A 21,237-nucleotide genomic window follows, 5' to 3' on the forward strand; every position below is an offset into this window, starting at 1 on the left:
ATTTTCTAATTAAAGCTTTTCTTCCACAATCAGAGAGATCTATAAGTAAAAACTGCTTTCCTATATCCAATCATTTCTTAATAGCATCAAAATAGATATTATCTTTGTTGTCTTCATGTAATTTTGATGATATATGATTACATCTTATTATACTCATGACAGGTTGGTTACAATGCCAAAAACCGGACCTCCAACTGAAAATCATAAATTGAACAAACAACAGGTGGATAACATGAAACGAAATTTGGACCTTGTAGCATTTCATTTTTCATAAATATATTAGAAAAACATCACTAAAGATTTGCCAAATTGGATATTTACTTATCACAACTTTTGCCCTTCTTGGTTCCCATTGACAGAGCAACAGAGAAAGGCACATCTCTGTGACCATTAATAAAATTTATCAAAATTTGCACAGGAGAGTTTCCAAGACTTCTGTACAAATTTTGTAGTTTCTCCGGCTGGTCCGAACTGCACAAGCAATATTCATGGACTATGAAATTATATTCCAGCATCCTGATACAAATCAGCATACGGGCAAAAATTGTAACAGCCCAGCAGCATTTTCTCTTATGCAGTGAAAACCTTGCGACTTCAATCCCTTCCACCATCATACGAACATCAGACCTGATTTTCCTGCCTCAGCCTTTTATGATCTCTCTCAGCACGTTCAAATCTACCCATCACATATGAATCGTCAATGGTAACTCGGTGCTTTGCAGAGGATGCATGATAATGTGAGACATCAAACCCATCCTTTCCCCCAAACTGTTTACCTGGGCTCGCTGCTTTCCTCTTCGGGTTCCTTGGTTCTGGAGAATGGAGCTCCTGGCTATCCAGTGACAGCTCCCCTTCTTCTGCATTCTTCTTCGTCTTATCAGCTCCATGGAATCCATTCTCAGTTATATGATCGAGATTCAGCGGCTCCTGTCTGTAGGAAGGTTTTAACCAGCCATGCCTTCTCTCCTGCTTCATCCTCTCATCTTCAACTGCCAATTCAACACCATGTTCCAGCTCCCTCTCGATGAGGTCGTCTTCATCCATCAGATCCATTTTCCTAGCAACATCACCTCGGGACTTTCTCCGTTTCTCCAAAGCAGCTTTCACCTTGTCTTTGTCTATCTTGTTTATAGCATCCATTTGAGAGTAACCTTTGGGACCTTCACTGCCAGTAAATTTCCCATCTTTTGTCTCAGTGGTTCCACTGGTGACAGACATCATGGACTCTTCTACTGGACGTTCAGACCCATAATTGGCCCTGCTGTTTCCAGCTTCTGCCATATTCGCTGAATCATGATACCGATGATCCATCGGTCCAGGTTCCATTTTATGGTCATGAAGGCCACTTCTTTGCTTGTTGTTCCGATGGTCTTTGCTATCATTTTGCGAAACCCTTTGGGGCCCATTTTGCCTATCAGGGTGCAACTGATCAGGCACAGGGCGAGCCAATGAGCTTGTCAGGGCAGCACTCTGCATGCCAGCAGTTTTTGTTGGCTGACAGAAACCATTTTGTGAAGGGGACTCCTCCGTAGAAGCTGGAGCTTTTGCTGAAGTCTGGAAATTGGCCCCACTGACAGAGCTCCCTTCAGCTTCACTCCCATGGGATGGTGCCTGCGTCACACGGTTTTGTTCATACAGTTCCAGCATTTGATTGCTAACCTCTGAAAGGAGACAATTTCAAAGCTAAGCATAAACTGTAACATAACAATAAAATAAAAAAAATAAAAAAGTGCCTCAGAGAAGATAAATAGTTTAATCTTACTCAAAAAAAGAAATGGAAAAGAAATGAAGGGAAAAAAATTCAGAGAATTAACATTTGCAAAATATTAAGTCAACTAACTTTTTGGCACTCACGAACTGTATGAAAGTAGTAACGAGTAATAGTGAGCAGCTGTGCGCATGCTGATCTCAAATAAGAGACTGAAAAATGGGAAAGCAGAAAGATGAGCTGCATTGATGAACAAAATGTGGGTGTTTGTCTGTGCATGCGAGTGGCCAAAGGCAGAGGTGGAGGAACATGAATGTGTGACATATCTACCTAAAAGCAGCTTATTTCACCACCTTTATTTACGTGATGTTTGGATGCCTAGCTCCTATATCCATATTACTCTGAAAGGATGAAGAATATAAGCTAATTTTTTCTAATTTAGATGAGGATAAGTGAAGGGAGCAGATAGATAGAGTCCACAATCCCAGGTTTGCAAGATCACAAAATCAGCTTTCAAGTGGCAGGCGGTATTCATATTGATGTGTAGTACTGACAGTTCATTCTGGTCTTTCCTGTACCACCTTAAACAAATCATTCCATCAATCATGCAATCCACAAACAGAATGCCACATTGATATCCTAGCCAGGCATACAAACATCCCTTTGGGGTCTGTCATCTTTGGATCACCTCTGCAAATACCACATCTCTAGATTCAAAAGAGAGATGATCTCAAAATGCTCTAAGATATGTTTACAGCAAAAAATAGGTGTCAGATACTCATCAAAATTGATAAATGGTTTCCACATGCAAAATTGATCGTGCAAACTAAAAGTGGGGAAAAAAATAGCCACAACCCACACAAAAATTCAAACCATACAAACAGGAGTAAATATAGAAAAATCTATATAATTTTTTTGTTGATCACTTGAGGGACAAACCTTCCAACTGCCGTGGGGTAACATCAAATTCCTGCCACCAAACCTTCTCACCATCAGACGGAAGCTTCACTTTCAGAAACTTGGCAGCCAGGAAGATGGCACCAGCCGCAATATGGTGGGGCTTGAATTGCAGGCAGAGCGAAGTACGTAGCCTGCACACCCCTTTCCAGTGTGCAATAAATACACATCATTGAGAATTATAATTGGAAAAGAGAAAAAAGGTAGCTTTAGCATACCCATCATTGACAAAATTCCAAGCAACTTGTGCAAGGGCATTTTGAGCAACCTTAAACTTCTTTATTGCTTCAACGAGGGGTTTATATGGATGATGCACATTCAGATCAAAACCAAGAGTTGCAAGTACCAGCCGTTCTCCAATTAAAATAAGTTCTTTCTGTTGCTCATATACTTCCTGCAAAGAGTAATGTTAAATGTACCAAATTCGACACGAAGCTATGATGGTATAAAGATTGATATAGAGTATGATTGGATGAGGTAGGGTTTTGGAAAGAAGGTTCTAAACCATTTTGATTTCCATTCTAAATGGAATTATTGGATTATGTGTTTGTATTTGCAACCCAAGATATTTGGGGCCCCAATACTTTCTTCTCATCTTTGGTTGGTCTTCGACAAGGTTGTCCTCACTATCACTTATTTATTTATCACCTACTCTAACATGCTTTATAGGCCCTTCCACTCTAAGGTGGCTGCAGGTACCTTATCTAGAGAATTCATTTAGGCCCTCGTGCTCCACAATCTCATCTTTTATACACCAATAACTGTCTCCCCTTCTCCAAAGCTAACATTGATCAATGAGACTTATGGAGTCTATTGATTATTATCATCAAAATGTCTGGACAAAGGTTAATATTGACCAACTGTTCATCACATCTCCCTCCAAGAATTCGTAAGTGCACACAAACCTTGCTAGGTGGTTGGACATTAACTTGTTTCCTTGTCCTTGAAGATTCCTTGGTATTCCTACAATTGATACAGGGCCAAAGAGAAGGGATTTCAATTTTCCAATTGATAAGTGGAAGAGCATCTTAGCTCTTGGAAATGGTTGGGAAGGTTACTCTCATAAATCTTGTCCTCCATTCTATACTCTTTATGCCCAAGTCATTATCCCTATTTCAGTCATAAATCATCACAACCGCATTGTGAGGAATTTTTACAAGCTAATGATACTAGTCAAGGTCTTCATCTAATCCACTAGGATGGAATTACTACTCATAACGCCTTGTGGCCTTGGTATCCCCGATCTAAGAGAACTAAGACCACACTCTTGGCTATTTGCAAGACCTAGTTACACAAGTGCGTGCAAGTGCAAGAGCAGATGAGGGTGCGGGTGCAGGGAAGTAGGTCTATTGAAAATCTTTTTAATCAGGAAACATGTAGGACAGAGTTTCCAAAGAGACTCCAAAGCCAGTGCAGCACCCTAAGCAGAAGATTACTGCTACCCAGGTGAAGGCAGATTATGCTTGGAGAGGAACAATTTATAGGCCTCTGTTGTGGCTTCAAAGTTATTTTTATCTCTTGGGATGCTAAAAATGCCTCCACAGTTGTTATTGGGCATGGCAAGCTATTTGTGAGTCTTTATTTGGCACTTCCCTATGGCTTTGTTGGCACTCGCAAACAAATCCATATTCTAGATCATCCATGATTGTCGCTACCTCAGCAAAACGTCAATAACTTTCAACTCTTCTTTTATCTCAAATTCTCTTATGATTCCTGCTTTGATCACTCATGATAGATGGCAGAATATTCGGTTTTTTTTTTTTTTGCATTTGTTTCCCCATGAAATTGTGGACATAATCACCTCCACTCCTTTATCTTTGGGCAATTGGAAAGACAAACTTTGTTAGGGCTCTTCTTCATCAGTGGCAAGTCAGTGTTCAAGATGTTTATCACTCGGCTCCATCATCACCAACACTATGATGTTTCAAATTGGTGTGGAAATTAAACCTAGGCCCGCAAACGCAACTACTCCCTTGGAAATTAGTGGACCGATTGCCAACTGCCACCACTCTTGCCTCTAGAAACCTTGATGTTCGAATGGAATGCAGTCATTGCATTGATGAAACTGTAATCTCCAACAGGTTTTTATGTGTCGTCCATACTCCAAGAAGGTTTGAACTGAACTTGCAAAGGCATTACGCATCATTTTCTATGGGTACAGCTAGTCTGATTTTATCTCTACTGTCAAGTCTGGTCCTTCACTTGGAAAAATCAGATCTAGCAGTTTTCTTTTGCTATATTGCTCAAAGCATTTGGCACATGTATCAAGTCTTTTATTATCAGTCTCTTTTTCAGTAATAGTTGTTAGGCATGTTACCACCTTCGCACAAGAATTGCTTTCAATCTCAAAATCTTCACCATCTTCTCTTAGTCTTCTAGTTTCTATGATTCTCATGGAACCATTGGTTGCTAGCTGCCTTCCTTCTCCTCTTACTATTTGCTGATGACCATAAATCTTGATGGAGGTGTTCCAACTAATCAGGAGTGCAATCTTGCCGAGCCGAGTCGAGCCGAGCAACTGGAAGCTCGAGCTTGACTCGACTCAAAATACTCAGGCTCGAAACTTGGCTCGAAATCGACCAAGCCTTAATATCCCAAGCTCAAACTTAGCTCGATGAAAAATAGGCAAAACACAAGATCGACTAGACTCGACTCAACTCGAATATCAATCGAGCCATACTCGAATTCGAGTTCGAGCTCGAGCCTTAATCTACTAATAATATATGTATTAATATATATATTATAAATAAAAATAATATTATTAAAAATATATATAAATTCGAGTAGGCTCACGAGCTGAGTATCTTGCTATTCGAGCTTAACTCGAAAAATTATTCAAACTACTCGAACTTGATAATAACCGAGTCGAGTCAAACTTGGACTTGAGTCGAGCTCAAATAGCTCGTGAGCAGCTCGGCTCGTTTGCACCCTACAACTAATTATGCCGAAGCAGGTTTCATTATCAGAGATAAGCAAGGTATTTCCCTTATGGCAAGTTTTGAGCTGTCTTGCCATTGAGTTTTTATGGCAGAATTACATGAAGCTCAGGAACGCATTAAAATGGCTACCACATGATTCTAGGCCACCGCTTTTTGGGTGGAAGGAGTCCCCTACAATAGTCACTTGGTTATTCTAGAGACTAGCAAAATAGTCCCTATCATCCTTGCCTCATGGATTGGCACCTTAGCTAGAATCTCTGTTCATTTACTGCTACCAATATTCATAGAAAAGCTAATCAGGAAGACGAATGGATTGTCCATGAGACAATGGTTATGGAAAGCCAAAGAATCCACTCCATCTTTGCCTCATGGACATTTAGCACCTTAGCTTGATTCTTTCTTCTTTTAATACTACCCATTTATAAAGAAGCTAATCAGGGAGGGGACTGGCTTGTCCATGAGGAATGGCTGTGAGAAGCAATTAATTTGGGAATTTAGCTATACTAGAGAGCAATGGTATATTTTGTATATCGATCCTACATGTTGCACTTTTCTAATGAGGACATAATCTCCTTTCTCTTAAAAAATAAAAGAGACAGAGAGAAAAGAAGAAGATGAAGACTGTGATAACATGTACCAGGGAGCAAGAGTAAGGCCTGTATATATATACAACGGAAATTATTGGTAGCAAGACTAAAAATATAGAATAAAAGAAGTCTTGTATCTAGAGAAGATCAATTGTACGACTGATACTCCATTATGTCTTAATATCCTTTCCCTGGTATAGAATATTTCTACAGCCACAGAAAACAAAAGTAAAAGATGGGAGCCAAATGCAATCTCTCAAAGGATCATGGGGCAAAGACAGTCCATGTAGCATCCATTGTATTTCACATGGTTTCTTCGAGAACATGACTAAGCCAATTAAATTCAACAGATTTTCAGGCCTTTGTCATTCCCAATAGCATCCATGGCAAGCAAGACGAAATTTAAGAAGACCAAATTAGCATCTCCAAGCTAAATGAATCAGAGAAATGGAAGATGGCACCATTGTAAAACTGTGCATCCAAAGATTCTTCTAGGTTAGACAATGACTTATTGTAAAAGGTATTTGGTCAATAACAATGACTGGACAAACAACCAAAAGACTACCATAGAGACAAAAGTGCATTAGAGGTAACTAATAATATTGCTTTATGAGGAAACATAGGATGCATGCATATACAATTACAAGTCAATGACATGTGCACTTAAGCTATACAAGACTTAATTTGCATTGCATCATGATTGTGGCACTCCTACTTTAATCACTAGTGATCTCAGCATATATTTCATTGCCATCAATTTATTCAATCCAATACAATTAAAAATCTACAAAAGGGCCAAGAAGTTACAAAATAAGAATCAATTAATGCCATTTTTTAAGTGAAAAATATATCCTTGAAAAATTAAATTACTAAAGGCAAGAATGGCAATCAACATAATGAACGAAGAAAAAATTAGTAACTGAAAGAAAAGGAGATATATTACCCTCTGTTTGATTCTTTGGACAGCAGCAGGATCCTTCTTATGGATAATTTCATAAGAAACAAGAATAACATCCTTTAAAGGCCGAGGGGTTTCTTCGACCTTTCCAGCCAAGAACATGCAAACAGTAGCAATGGTCTGCAAATCATGCATGTGTGAACATTAAGCATCAGTATTGATCAGAAACACAAAACAATCTACTGTATATGCTTCAGTTAGAACTCCAATCCCTTATCTGAACCAGCTCTTATTAATTAAATATTCAAGTAACAAATAGAGAAAAAAAGGCAGGCATACAAATATATCACTAACATTAAGGCAGAAACTAGGAACCCAAACAACTAAATAACTGAAAAGTGCTTAGCATACATAACTGCCATATTAATATAGCAAACTGAAAAACGTATAATTTTTGCAGACACATCTCTCGAGCTGATTGAAACCGTTGCCACATATGATGAAATTATAGCATCTCTACTCAATGGAAATTTGAAGGTAAATCATATAACTTAAGCAAGACATCTAATATGATTTACGGGAAATATGAAAACAAATTTAGAACAAAAGCCAAGTGAGAACTATTGAGATATAAGAAGATTTAGCTTGCGCAGACTCAAATTCACACAAGAAGATAAGAGAAAATAATGTTAATGTTGGCTCCCTCTTGCCGCCACCATCTGACACTAGCAACCAGGATAGACCGAGGGGCATCAACAGGCCGCATGTGGCCTCGGGCAATGATCATGGACCAACTGGCTGACCACCAATCCCACTCAATGGGCAAGCTTGTTGAGGTTTCCAGGACAGTCCCTGTTCTGCCTCAGCATCGGGCACTTCTCCACCAGGCATGCAATGAGCTGACAACTCATCAGCACTGGCAGGTGTGCAGACCACACCAACATCGGTTTTACAGGTCCCTGCCAGTGCAGACATGGCTGCACACTGAGTGGTGGTCAATCAAGCGAGGGCAGCCCTCATACATTGTCATCCGGACAGCACATAAAGCAAGCCAGCTAGCAGCAACCCTTTCTACAGGTCCACTGGCTAGAATGGTCTTTGTGACCTGGCTACCACAGCAGCTCCAGCCAGCTAGGTGCCATATTCTTCAGGTAACCATGCTATGTGGGTCTTTGATTGTCTTTTCGAGAGTTGGGTTCTGGTACAGTGGTTGTGGCCACCCTGCATCTGGGTAGCTGAATGTACTTCCTTATGTAGTGAATAATAGTTAAAGTTACTTACCAATAATAATGATGATGATGTTAACAGTTTCCTCACGGATACAATTGCCTGATTTTAACTAAAATAAAAAGGTTTTCACTTTAGCCAGGGAAAAAAGGTGTCAACTTGGACAGGTATACATTAAAAAAGAACAAATATGAAGTTCATAGATAGAAGGTGTCAAGCATAAATAAACTATAGTTGTCAATTGCAAATTTATGTAACATTCAAATACAAATTGAGTCTAGAAGCATTTAAAACATAACATGCATGAACATAAGCTCTAAATCACAGATGATGCAAGATGGACGTTGCAATATACAGAACATGGCATTTCACAAACATCTGGCCCAATACATATCAGAAAATTTTATGTTTGTACCAAATTATTTATTTCAAAATACAAAAAGTGACATATATGGCACCAAAATAGTCCAGATGTTTCCTGAAATGTCCTAAATAAAACCCCTTTCACCCCTCATTACCATGTGCACTCTAACCAAAAGATTAAAGGAGACTTGAGAAAAAGAGAGAAGACTTAGAACTATTAATGTATGTCATGTACATTATAGTTATCCATATAAACTAATTTATCTGCTCAATGTCATGTTTTGGTCACTCTAACCAAGAGATTCAAGGAGTCATGAGGACAAGAGAGAAGCCTAGGACTATAGAGTTTTATTAAAAAAAAAAAAAAAAGCTAAATGAGTAATGCTTATCTTGTATGATATAGCTATCTATGTAAACCAATTTATTTACTTAATGTCGTGTTTTGATGTATCCACATTCTAATTTTTTGAATTTGCCATTTTGGTGTTTCGGTATCATGTCGGATCCATATCTCATGTCCTGCCTTCATGCTTCACAGCAAGATGATACTCATTTTTATTTATTAAATGGGCCAAAAAGGTACAAAGTTTTAACTCACTTGAAAAGAATTAGTTGCATACCATAACTAAATATATGGACTGGCACCTTTTTTACCTTGACGAAAACAGGATTTCAAAGAAAAATATTACAAACACAGCAGTCGGGTACTTTATCTAGTCAGAAAAAAAAATAACGTAAGGAATCACTGCAGAAAAGGTACAGATGACAACATTTTTCCTAGTATAGAATAATGGTTACTCAGCTACACATTCTGAATTTTATATTGTAAGCTACACAAGAAGTCAAATGCTTGCGGATCATATCCACTAACAGATAGCACTGCTTGCAAAAATTTAAATATATGTACGTGCGCGCGCACACACACATATACATACACACATATACATATAGACACACACACACAAGCACACATATATATATATGTATATGTATATGTATGTATATACACACGCACGCACGCACGCACGCACGCACGCACACGCACACGCACACATATATGTATATATGTCGAAAAGCAGTAAAGGTTTGAAAAGAAAGCAAAATGACTGGTGCATCCAAATATTGATAACCACAAGTATTTCCAATAAAACGACTGATGCTTACCCTCCTATCATTTTTTGCATGAGACTGGCGAAGGAAAAAACGATGACAAAATACAATTGCAGTGGCTATTGTCACTTGAGGTCTGCATCAAAAACCATTCAGCACAAAAATAAGCAATCATTGTCATACTATGGCATAAAATTGATAAGTAGAGTTAAAAATGATTGATAATATTTGACAAAATCAATTTACTGAAACAGGTAGAGACTTTGATACAGTGAAAATATCAGACAAGCATAACAACTTTAACTGCCAATAAGAGATATTCAGAGAACAAATCTCAGGTTGTCAATGACTTTATTGCAAGAGTAACCATCTCCTTTTTCGATGAAAGAGAATGAAGATCCAATACTCATAAAGAGGTTAAATTAATAATTTGGACAGCACAAGAGCAAAGAGAAACTTAGAAATAAGTGAGGGAACTAACACTTGGAGACATGGCTAGATCCTGCAGAAATCTGCAATATGACTTTGAGGGAAAAAAAAAAAAAGGAGAGTGGGAACTTACACTTTGAGTCTCATGCCCAAATCCTGCAGAAATGTGCAGTACGACTTGCGAAGATATGTCTCTTTCTTCAGATCAATGCCATCTCTCCTAGATGGTGAGTTTTCTTCAATTTCCTTCCGACTAAAATACCAAGTGGAACCAGTATGATTAAGTTCCTCACGCCTGTCATGAGATAACCTATAGGGACTACTTTCCACCATTCCATGTTGTGAGGAGTCTCCAGGTAATATGCCAGCCATATGGATTTTGTTCACCAATTATACACTGAAAATGTTGACTTGACTTGCTCTATAGTATGTTTAACAATGTAAACTGGTCATGTTAATGAAAGCAAGAGCAGTTTCCTGCAAGAAATAGTACACGGTCACAATAGAAGAGTTGCGCGAATAAAGACTACTAGCACTATTTGAATTTAAAGCAAGCAGAAGATTGCTGTGAATAGTCGTATTATTTTTAAGCATATCCAAGGCCTTATGCATCCACGTTACAGATATTGTTCTAAACAAATGATGCAACACTAAACCAATGGATAAGCAAGGATCTGTCACTGTATTTTGGCTACCACATTAACTGATACTAAACTTGGATGCAACCAGCCTGCAACTTCATTTCTCACTTGTATCTAACATCTGACAGTTTCTAAAATCAATCCTGAGATTGAGGCAGCCAGATTATTATGATCTATTGAATTGAAGATACAGTATCATCCTTGATCAGACTTTTGAAAATGAACTGATTTTTCATTTCAGAAATGAGCTTATCTTTCAAAAAAAGAGAAATTTTCTGTTTTATGCTGAAAATTCTGGAAATAGCAAAACAACTGAGGCAAAGAAGGCCAAAGAAGAAGAACTAGTTTTTGTTTTTTTTTTTTTTTTAATAAAACAGTACAATATACTGCCTCAAATACTTTGCACTTGCTCTTCTCTTCCTTAAAAATCCTTCAATGACATGAAAGTAAATCATCCAAATGATATGGCTCATCATCAAGATTAAAAGAGAGAAAACAGCTCCTGGAGAGCTACTTTGAAGTAGGTGACAAGCTAGTTGAACGGCCCAACACTCCATTTTTTTTTCCTATTTAATTATATTTTCTATTATTCATCTTTTATGTCCTTTCTTTTCTCTTCTTTCCTTCTCTCTCCTTAACTTCATTTTAGGCATGCAAATAGAGAAAAAGATGCCTCCTCACTTCCATGAGACAGATCTGGGATCTGTATGCCCTTGTCATAAGTTAGCAATCTCCTCAAATAAGTTGGCCAGCCCCTATATTCGACAACTAGAACAAGTATGACAGTGGCTAGCTAGCTCAAGGGCTAAAATAAAAAGGGAAAAATGCCTAAAATCAACCAATAGTGAGATGTAGTCTCTACTGGGATCCAAGAGAGAGTGAAATTACAAGTCCATCCCTCAAACACATAAAAAGGAAAGAAAACTCTGTGAAATTACCTAAAAAATTGAAAACAGCAATACCCACACCTTCTGGTGCATCTCTAGGCAGCCAAGGAGCAGAAGACCAGGCAAAAGAACCAACCATTATGGGCCCAGGAAAAGGCCAATGCCAAACATTTAAAATATTTATTTCAGATTATTAGGAGTGATTTTAGGAGTCCTTTTGGGAAGTAATGGATGCCCAAAGAATTAGTATTGGACATCCGATAGGTACTTGGTAACTTTTCTTACAAATAGGTGGTTGCTACTGTTCATGAGCATTGTTTATGCTACAGGTAACAGAAGCTAATAAGCAGTATTTTGAGAAAGAAAGTTTCTGCTTTTAATTAAGGGGATTTAGTCGGCTGTTTTATTCCAGCTTTACTCCTATGTTAGGAGTCCTACTTGGAGTAGAAAAGTTGCAAATTAAGCCTATTAAAAGGGATAAGTGGTCAGCTGTTGGGGCAGTACTCAGAAATTGTACATGGCAAAATTATTTTTTGAGAAGTAAATTGGCCACAGGCCTCTCTCTCTCTCTCTCGCCCCCCCCCCCCCCCCTCACACACCTCTCTCCTCATTATTCTTTATTGCTATTTTCCTCTCAAATACTTTTATATCAGTAATCTATTGTTATTCAGATCTGAGATATCATCTCAGACTTTATTTACTAGTAATGGAGGAATTCTCTTGATTCCTAGAAAATTCAGATCTAAGATCTGACTTGAAGCCTATTCTGCTGATCCGGTCCTGTAGGTTCTTGACTCCTAAGAGGCTACACAAGAATTAGTATCGAGTGTCAAAAGAGCCTACACCAATGATCTTTTTGAAAAGGTGCAGCAAAGGTAATAATGCAGAACAAAATGAGAGCCTCCAATGACTTGAAGCGCAATGGCAACAAGTTGATCAAGCAACTGACAAGTTGAAACAGAATGTTGGTGCTATGCAGAAACTGTTGGAGACATGGAGAGCAGATGTCTGATATAAAAAACAAGATATGTCCATGAAGTTTGAAGCCATCCTAACCTCAATCAATGATCTCAAGAGAGGTAATTCTGATTAGCCTCCACTTCCATTTTTAATGATGTTGTTAGCGGACTTCAAAATTCTCCAAAGTGACATGTAGAATAGTTCTTGCAAGGCTGGCATAACAAGTACTTAACCAGACAAGTAATCTTCAAATCTTGTGTTTGGAAACCAGATTAATGTTGGATACAAACCTTATGAACAGGAAACAACTCAACCGGATACATAAAGACAGCAAAACACTATTTTCCAAAGACAAGGCAGCAAGGCATGCATTCAACCCTTGTGGTACCTCTCCAAAATCAGCAGATTGTTCAACTTCCACTTGATAACTTGTCAAGGTCTGGTAAAGGAACAAAGTTGAATGTACCAGAATATCATGGCAACATGAATCAGAGCTATTCTTGAGTTGGTTACTAGTTGCAAGGGATTCTTAGATCGGCACCATCCATCAGACGCATGTAAACTATAGTTTGCATTTGCAAAATTAAGAGGAAGGATGGCAACGGGTCGGATATTGGACAGGTCAACCGATACCCATACCCGCCCCACCAAAAATAAGCCCATACCCTACCCGCCCAATACCGTCTCAGGTCGGGTCAGGTTGGGCTCCAAGGACGGGTCGGGTAGGGTCGGGTATATCCGAGATCCCTCTTCCACTCAATCTCTCGTTTCGCCCTTCTCCATTCCCCATCTCCGCCATTGCCCCATCACCGCCCACCGCCCCATCCCCAAACCCTACAAAATGTCATGCTTCCGCAAAGATTAAGCTCTCAAAACCTCAAGGGACCAACTCACACCACCACAACTCGCACAAAACCCATATGCTTGAGACAAAACCCCAACCGAAACCTAAGAAACCCCTCTGATCTCCCTCAAATGCTCTCCTTTCCCATAGATCTCCCAAAACGAGAATGAAATGAAAAGAAAAAGAAGCCAAAAGAGAAAAACAAATGATCAATCTATATGGGAAAACTGCTTCAACCTCCCTCAAGTGCTCTCCTTCCCCATAGATCTCCAAAAAAAAGAATGAAATGAAGAGAAAACGAAGCGAAAGGGGGGAAAAGGGAAAAGGCCTTGCCTTTCAAGTTTTTCCGTCTTCCTTTTGTTATCATTGATTTCTCCTATGTTTCCCCTAATTTGTCCTTTGTTTTTCCATCCTCAGGAGTCTCAATCAGGTGGGAGGCTTGGAGCAACTGAAAAAGAATGGAGGTGTCGCTGAGAAGACCCAGGCGTCACCTGAGAACGGAGGTGTTGCCGAGAGGGCTAGAGGCCTCATCGCGTCACCGACGTCGGATGGAAGGAGATCGGGAGGAATGAAGCGCATCTAAGGCAAAGAGAGGAGAAAAAAGGCTAGTGGAGTTGGCTATGGGGACCAAAGAGGAGGGTTTTATTTGATTTATTGGGTCGGATTCAGGGCAGAGCACATTGTTACCCACATCTGACCCGAACCCACTTCAGATTTTAAATCTAAAACCCATATCCACCCTTATACTTAAACAAATCGGGTAAAACCCATCCCATTCGGATTGGATCGAGCCAATGGGGCGGCTAAAATTGCCACCCCTAATTACGAGTTGCTTATTTGTTGTGGATGCAGGAAAACATAGTCTGAAGGTGAAAAGCATGCTGAAACAGAGGTATCTTCCAATGCAAGGTTTGTCATACTAATGAGTACCACCTCGTACCAACTGTACCAAACCATCCTGGTAGGCAACCAATAAGCCATCCAATACCACCCAATTTCAAGCAATACCATGCTGGGAGAGAGAAAGTGCGGGAAGCCTATCTCGACATAGGATGTGTACTGTACTTTACCATACCAAACTGGTAATGGAACAGTAGGTTCTTAGTACTAGTTCGTAGACCTTGTTCCTATGCCTCATTTTCAATTAAAAGTTCATGGCCTACAATAATGCGAAGATTTTGTAGAATCCGACACTAAATGATTTTATAACTTAGCTACAGAAACAAGACTATTTGACCCTAAAGAGACTCAGAGTCGAATAGAACACATAAGTCAAATAGAAAAATGTTCATGATGAGTCGAAATAGTGTATAAATGAGTTGCTAAGCAACGGGGAACGAAACTTCTCTCAAACATCAGTCTTTGACTACTCAACCATTGAAAGAAGGACCAATAGTGGAAGAGGCAGATGTTGCTGAAGGTCATTTTGTTGGGGAGTATGAGGACAAGATCGATTCCTATTTTCTCAAAAGAATCTCCAACTCAACCATCTGCTTCGGATAGTGTATTAAATGGACGACTGGCTTTCACAAATACAGGGGGTTCATCCCCAGTTCCATTTATAACACCAAAAGTCTACATTGCAAACCTCTATTTTCAAGATGAGATGGTGGATCACAAGTTTCTGTTCAATTGATAAGTGGTACAACGCTGCTCTACAAATTGAAGATAAATTGAACTGAAGAGCAGCAAGTAAATATCCAAGACAGCAAAACAACCTCCTTCGTCAAAGCTGCTAGTTGAAGATGGAACAGTTGTCATCAAGGTTCGCCATCTCGATACCAGACCCTGTACCAGTGAAATACCACTATAATGTCGGTATGCGGTACCGTACGATACAGCTGTGTCGATACAAGACAGTTTGGCGTACTAGTACAGTATGGTATGGTACATCCCGTACCGCCCAATATAGGGTGGTATGACGAATGCTAGTTGCCACAATACCTACACCAAGAAATACTAAACTCCAATGAAGAAAGAAGGCATTGCATGCTTTACTTACAAAGACCAAGGACATTTTAAATGTCCAAAGAAAAGGGTGATGGTGATCACAACAAGTCCCTAGGATGTAGAGACTGAGAAAGAAGGAGAAGATGAAGGGGTTCCTTGTACCCATGTGAAACTTGAAGGTGGCATTTTTCACACATGCATTCATTCTATGCTCAGAAGAAGCAACGAGTCATGATTGGCAGAGATTTAATATCTATAAGACACATGTGACATGACAAGAGAAATTTTGCAATCTTATTATTGAGGGTGAAAGTATAGAAAATGTGATCTCTAGAGAATTGATTGAGAAGCTAAACTTGAAGACAAAGCACAAAGAACATCAATATCAGTTGGCTTGGCTCAACGAACATGGGTGGGTAAAACACCAGTGTCTAGTTAGCTTTTCAATTGAAAATATCTACAATGAGCTCTTATGTGATGTAATTTCAATATCTGCTGCATATATTTTATTGGAGGGACCGTGGTTGTACAATCATAACATTCAACATGATGTACAACCTAACATCTACAGGTTCATCTACAAAAGCAGATCTTCACTCTTTAACCTACTCCTCTAGTGACCACTTTTAACAATCAGCAGAAATAGCCAAAAAGATAACACTTTTTATGAGGGCAAGGGCATATTTGGTCCATATCCAGGTTAGAGGCTAGTTCATAAATGCAATCAAGCTTGAGGGCAAGCTGATGCACAGAGGAAGCAAATTGATGCATCTCCAGGCAGCCAATGAGCAGCAGGACAAGACAAAAGGACCAACCATTGTGGGTCCAGGAAAAGGCCAATACTAAGCATTTAGCATATTCGTTTTAGATTATAAGAAGTGATTTTACGAGTCCTTCTAAGATGTGATGGATGCCCAAATAATTATTATTCGACAACCAATAGGTGCTTAGTAATTTTTCCTTAGAGTGGAGTTCCTTGAACTCAAATTCGGGAATGAATAGCTGGACGCTACTGTAAACGGGTACTGCTAATGCTACATAAGCTAATAAGCAGCATTTTGAAAAAGAAAGTTTAGCCTTTACTTAGGGGCCTTTACTTAGGGGGATTTAGTCAGTTGTTTTATTCTAGCTTTATATCTATGTTAAGAGTCCTAATTGGAGTAGTAAAGTAGTCAAGTAAAGCTATTAGCATGGTATTTTAAAATGTAAGTAGAAAAATTATTTGGAGAAGTAAATTGGCCATAGGCCTCTCTTTCTTCTTCCTCTCCTCTTTTCTTTATTTTTCATTGTTATTTTCTCCTCTTTTCAACTGCTTTTATATCGTTATCTATGCATATATTCGGATCTGAGATCTGATCTCAGAATTTCTTGACTAACAACAGAGAAATCCTCTTGACTCCCAGAAAATTTAGATCTAAGATCTGACTTGAACCACATCACAGCTGATGCGGACCTATAGCTTCTTGATTCCTAGGAGGCTACATCACCCTCCTTTTGACCTAAGACCAAATCTTCAACTCAAGCTGCATGAACTAATAATTTTGCAGTGCCAATTGTTAGTGATGCCAGAATGGAATAACATATAGTTAAATTTTTGCTGATAGAATTACTACCATAACTCAAATAGATTATGCGGTGATAGTTCACTATGCAGCACTTAGCTTTATAACTTGTTCAGTCATTAAGAAATGCCTTCCACCTTCCAATGGAATTATTAAACACAATCATGCATCACCAACAGAAAGAGCCCAAATGCAGTTTGCTGACCTTCCAGTAGACTACATCATGACTAGGTCCCATAAGGTACACTGATGTAGCACAAGAGTTACCATAAATTAAAGATAAAATAATAAAGCAGCCAGCTCATCTCAAAACTGACTATTTGGTATAGAGCGAATCTATTTTATTTCATAAAGGGGCTTAAATCAACAGTGACCATTCACTCTTCCAGAGAAAATGTATTTTATTTCATAAAGGGGCTTAAATCGATGGTGACCGCTCACTCTAGAAAGACAAAATCTTGATTTTAAACCAAAATGTAAGGTAAATTATTCCTTCACTTGGCATCAGTTGAAAGGCAAAGTTTCCTAGAACAGATTTAATATGGCGGTATGAAATAGACAACATTTGGAAACCATGGTTTCACAAACTCCTTAAGAACCAACATCCCTCCACCCCCTCAATCTCCATGCAGCAAATGAAAATCCAAGTAGGAGACACCTAAAGTTCCAAAGTTGACATGCTTCCAGAGCAGACCTAATAAACTGCGATCCTATACAAAAAATCTGATCTGATTCAGGTGAGAAAGGCAATGAGGACAGCAAACAAGAGCTTAATGGGTAGAGGCATAGGGCTGTATTATGAGTGCAGTACTTGCAATTTAGCGTGTAAAAAATCAAGATAGCAATACACAGAAAAGAAGGACTTGATGTTTTTTTTTTTTTTTTTTAAATAAAAAACTTAATTTGGGACTGCTAAAAGCATCATGACTAAGTTGTTGACACAAGGGACAATGGAAAAGCATTACCACTAAGATATGAAATATACAGTACAGCCAACCTATATATTGCCAAAGGTATCTCGGTGCACTGACTGATAGAGATGCAAGCTAGCCAAACAGAAAGGGACAGTTACAAATGGCTGCCTCATTTTCTTCTCTCTGTAAAATCCCTATAGCAGAATGAGTGCTAAATAAGTTCGTAGAGGGATTCACATTCTTCCTTTGGAATTTAGCAAATTCATAGTTGAATGGAACATGTGATGCTGGAGATGGCACAATATCACTTTCTTACATAACGAAGAAATCCTGATAAGATGAACACAAGGCTAACTTACAGTCCAATCGAATTCAAAGGACCCAATTCTGGTCAGCCTGGAGAATTAACATATCTAAGTGGTTGAAAACTAATGAAGATCAAGAAGAAAGAAGACACGGATACAAAAACAAGAGGAAAAAAATATTAGAAAATACTACCACGCATAAAAGCAAAAATCTTTCCAATAATACATGCTATGACTGTGCCCAAAAAAAAAACTATCACCTTCTCTTCCACGTTTTTTGTTTAATTAAAAAAAAAAATAATTGCATCTAAGAGTGGAAAATTATTTGAGTTTTCATCCAACCCTTTACATATGACCTGTGATGAGAAGAGCAATAACAACCAAAAGAGAGGGGAAAAAAAGGTTAAAGCAAAGGCACTGTCCCCTAAAACATCCCTTAATTTTGATGGAAACAAAATTATTAGATACAGAATTCCACCCCAATTTTCCTTGATTTCTAGAAGTTATGTATCAGATATCAAAAGAACACACATCACGAGAGAAGATTTTACCAATGCCCAATAAGTAAACCCTAGAAATCAATTTTGGCGGAGAAAATTAACGAAATAAAACTGAAAGAAGAGGGGTTTCAGATGCCGCCGCCGGATTAGATAAAACCATTCTTTGCATACAAAACCGATATTGGCTCGAACAAGAAGGGGAGGAGAAGGGCGGAGAAAAGCATACCTTGCTCAAAAGAAGATCGACCCGCCGCTCAAGCCGATGTCCTCTGCCTTCCGATCGAAACCCTCGCGAAAAGATTTGGTGGACGGAATTGAAGAGGAGGCGGTCGAACGAAACCCTAGAAAACCAAAGGGATCGAGATCGGGAGAGTGTTAGAGCTAAAAGGGGGCTCGGCCACACCCTTTTCCCCTGCGCGATTTTTTATCTAATATAAGCTAACAACCAGCGTGTGGGCACTCGCGCTGCACGTGCTTCACGCGGAGAGGAGAAGCGGCCTACAGGAAGTCGGACATAAGAGAGAGAAAAAGTAGGCGGATGCGGTGGCGTGCGGGAGAAAACTGGCCACTTGAGGGTTTAGGGTTTGGAAAAGTTGGTACGGATAAGTCGTATTATTATGGCTTATCACAACCTGGATATATTAGTTAATCATCCAATGGAGTAAAATAAATATAAGAGGAAGTTGGTAGGATTTTGGGTGGTTCAAACGCTAATTGGGCCGGATAAGCAACTACGTGGTGCATTAACCTATTAAAACAATAAATAAAAGAAATAATATGAGTATTAAAAGAAATTTACAACTAGTTTCTTAAAACAAAAGAAAAGAAAATTGTTTGTAGTAATATTATTTGGCTCGGTGAACATGCTGGTCACCAAAGAATTAGAATATCATTACAAAATCTAATTGATGATGTGATATGGTATTTCATAAAATTATGGTTCTGCAAAGATGCATGAAAGCATACATTGTAGAGCCACCTTGGTAAAAAATTTTATTGTAGCTAGCGTAGCTTTTTCTCAAACAAAAAAAAAAGTATATATAGTTATCTTAGCTATGAATTTACTAGAGAAAAGATGGACTCGAAGCCTCAAAGAACTAGCATAATTGACAACTAGGAGAGAGTATTTTACATAGCATTTGCTAGAATAAGCTTAATTTTTAATATGTTTGACCAAATTGCTATTATGCCCCTAATTTGAATGATGATAGTTAAAGTTTAGTAAATTATTAATTGACATGAAATTTCAACCTTAGATTTAATTACTTTTAAAATTCACGAGTGCCTGCACATAGAATCTTAGCATTTGCATTAGATTTTGGTTCTCTCTTGCAAGCAAGATAAATTTTTTGAAACAGCATGCAAGATAAATTTGAACTATTCTAAATTTTCACTCATGCAATCCTTAAGTGTACATATATATTCTAGAGGACCTTACGTTATTTTGATTTTATAATTTCAGGTCCATCAAGGATTTATCATGTAATGGGTTTAATAGCTTCTGATTGGAGGATAAGAAGGACTTTTTTTTTATTTAAGCAAAATTCATGGAATCTCTTTCTCCAATTTTTTCTTTCTCCCTCTCATAGCACAAAAGTTAACCTTGCATCTATTCATACGAACAAAATTATAAATTTGTTGATCAAAGATATACACTGGGATATGACTTTGCAAGACCAATCTCATCCAATGGAGTTTTCATTAAGCAATTAATACCTAGTTATGATATCATAAAAGGCCAAAGTATAATGTTACATTGCTTTGTTGGAAGAAGGGTATGTCCTAAAAGTTATTTACATATTAACATAAAGACTTGTTGAGATATTACAGGTATTTTCATTTTGCAGGTCTTAGAGCCAAAAAAGAATCTATAGGTGCTCCATATATTGAGAGATCCAGAGAAAGGAGAAAAAAAAACAGAGAGAGGGGTAATAAAAATCAAAACACATCATTTAGTTAGCAGAGGAGAAGACAAAGTTTATGAGGGAATCGCTATTCTTTCTCTTCTTGTCAACTCTCCATTGCTTCTCTGATTTCCCGTCTTCTTCTCTCTTGGCTGTTTGCTTCCCTGCAACTGGATCACCTACAAATCCCGTCGCAACTTCAGCTGATCCAGTCGAGGCATACCATAATAAATCGATACCATACCAATACAATGAAGCATCTTGTACCAACGTAGGCATACCATTTCATACCGTATGCTAGGACTGAGCATAAATCAAATTCAATTAGATTGAGAAAAAAATTTCATCTAACTGAACCCAATCAAATTGAAAAAAATTCAATCCGCTACCGATCGTTTATCATGTATAAACTATTTGAAACTGAAGTAAACATTTGCAACGAGTTCGGATAGGTTGTGTCGGTTTGAACATCAATGTTGATCCAATATTAATTTTAAATCCAATATGGATCCACTTAAACTTATTTATTTTTTTTATTAATTTAATATAAAA

The 21,237-nt window shown here is 38.3% G+C and overlaps 1 protein-coding gene across 1 annotated transcript; it reads right to left on the bottom strand.

Moving 5' to 3' along the window:
* Window positions 1-235: 235 nt before the first annotated feature.
* On the bottom strand, window positions 236-19,213 carry LOC105060093 (cyclin-T1-3). The gene is made up of 7 exons (XM_010943687.4): window positions 19,008-19,213; window positions 10,352-10,695; window positions 9,844-9,925; window positions 7,135-7,269; window positions 2,884-3,059; window positions 2,648-2,799; window positions 236-1,661 (listed from the first exon to the last, which is right to left on the bottom strand). The coding sequence occupies exons 2-7, from the start codon at window positions 10,588-10,590 to the stop codon at window positions 622-624; spliced, it is 1,824 nt and encodes a 607-aa protein (XP_010941989.1). The 5' UTR covers window positions 10,591-10,695; window positions 19,008-19,213; the 3' UTR covers window positions 236-621.
* Between the last annotated feature and the right edge of the window lie 2,024 nt (window positions 19,214-21,237).

The sequence above is a fragment of the Elaeis guineensis genome, chromosome 6 (genome assembly GCF_000442705.2).
Source record: "Elaeis guineensis isolate ETL-2024a chromosome 6, EG11, whole genome shotgun sequence".
Classification (NCBI taxonomy): Eukaryota; Viridiplantae; Streptophyta; class Magnoliopsida; order Arecales; family Arecaceae; genus Elaeis; species Elaeis guineensis.

Bases quoted from the DNA above. Each gene is read 5' to 3' on its own strand.
- LOC105060093 (XM_010943687.4), bottom strand. From the start codon at position 10,590: ATGGCTGGCATATTACCTGGAGACTCCTCACAACATGGAATGGTGGAA. The intron at 9,926-10,351 runs GTAAGTTCCCAC...TTTTTGATGCAG, and splicing joins TTGGGCATGAGACTCAAAGT to ACCTCAAGTGACAATAGCCA. The intron at 1,662-2,647 runs GTTTGTCCCTCA...GTCTCCTTTCAG, and splicing joins TACCCCACGGCAGTTGGAAG to AGGTTAGCAATCAAATGCTG.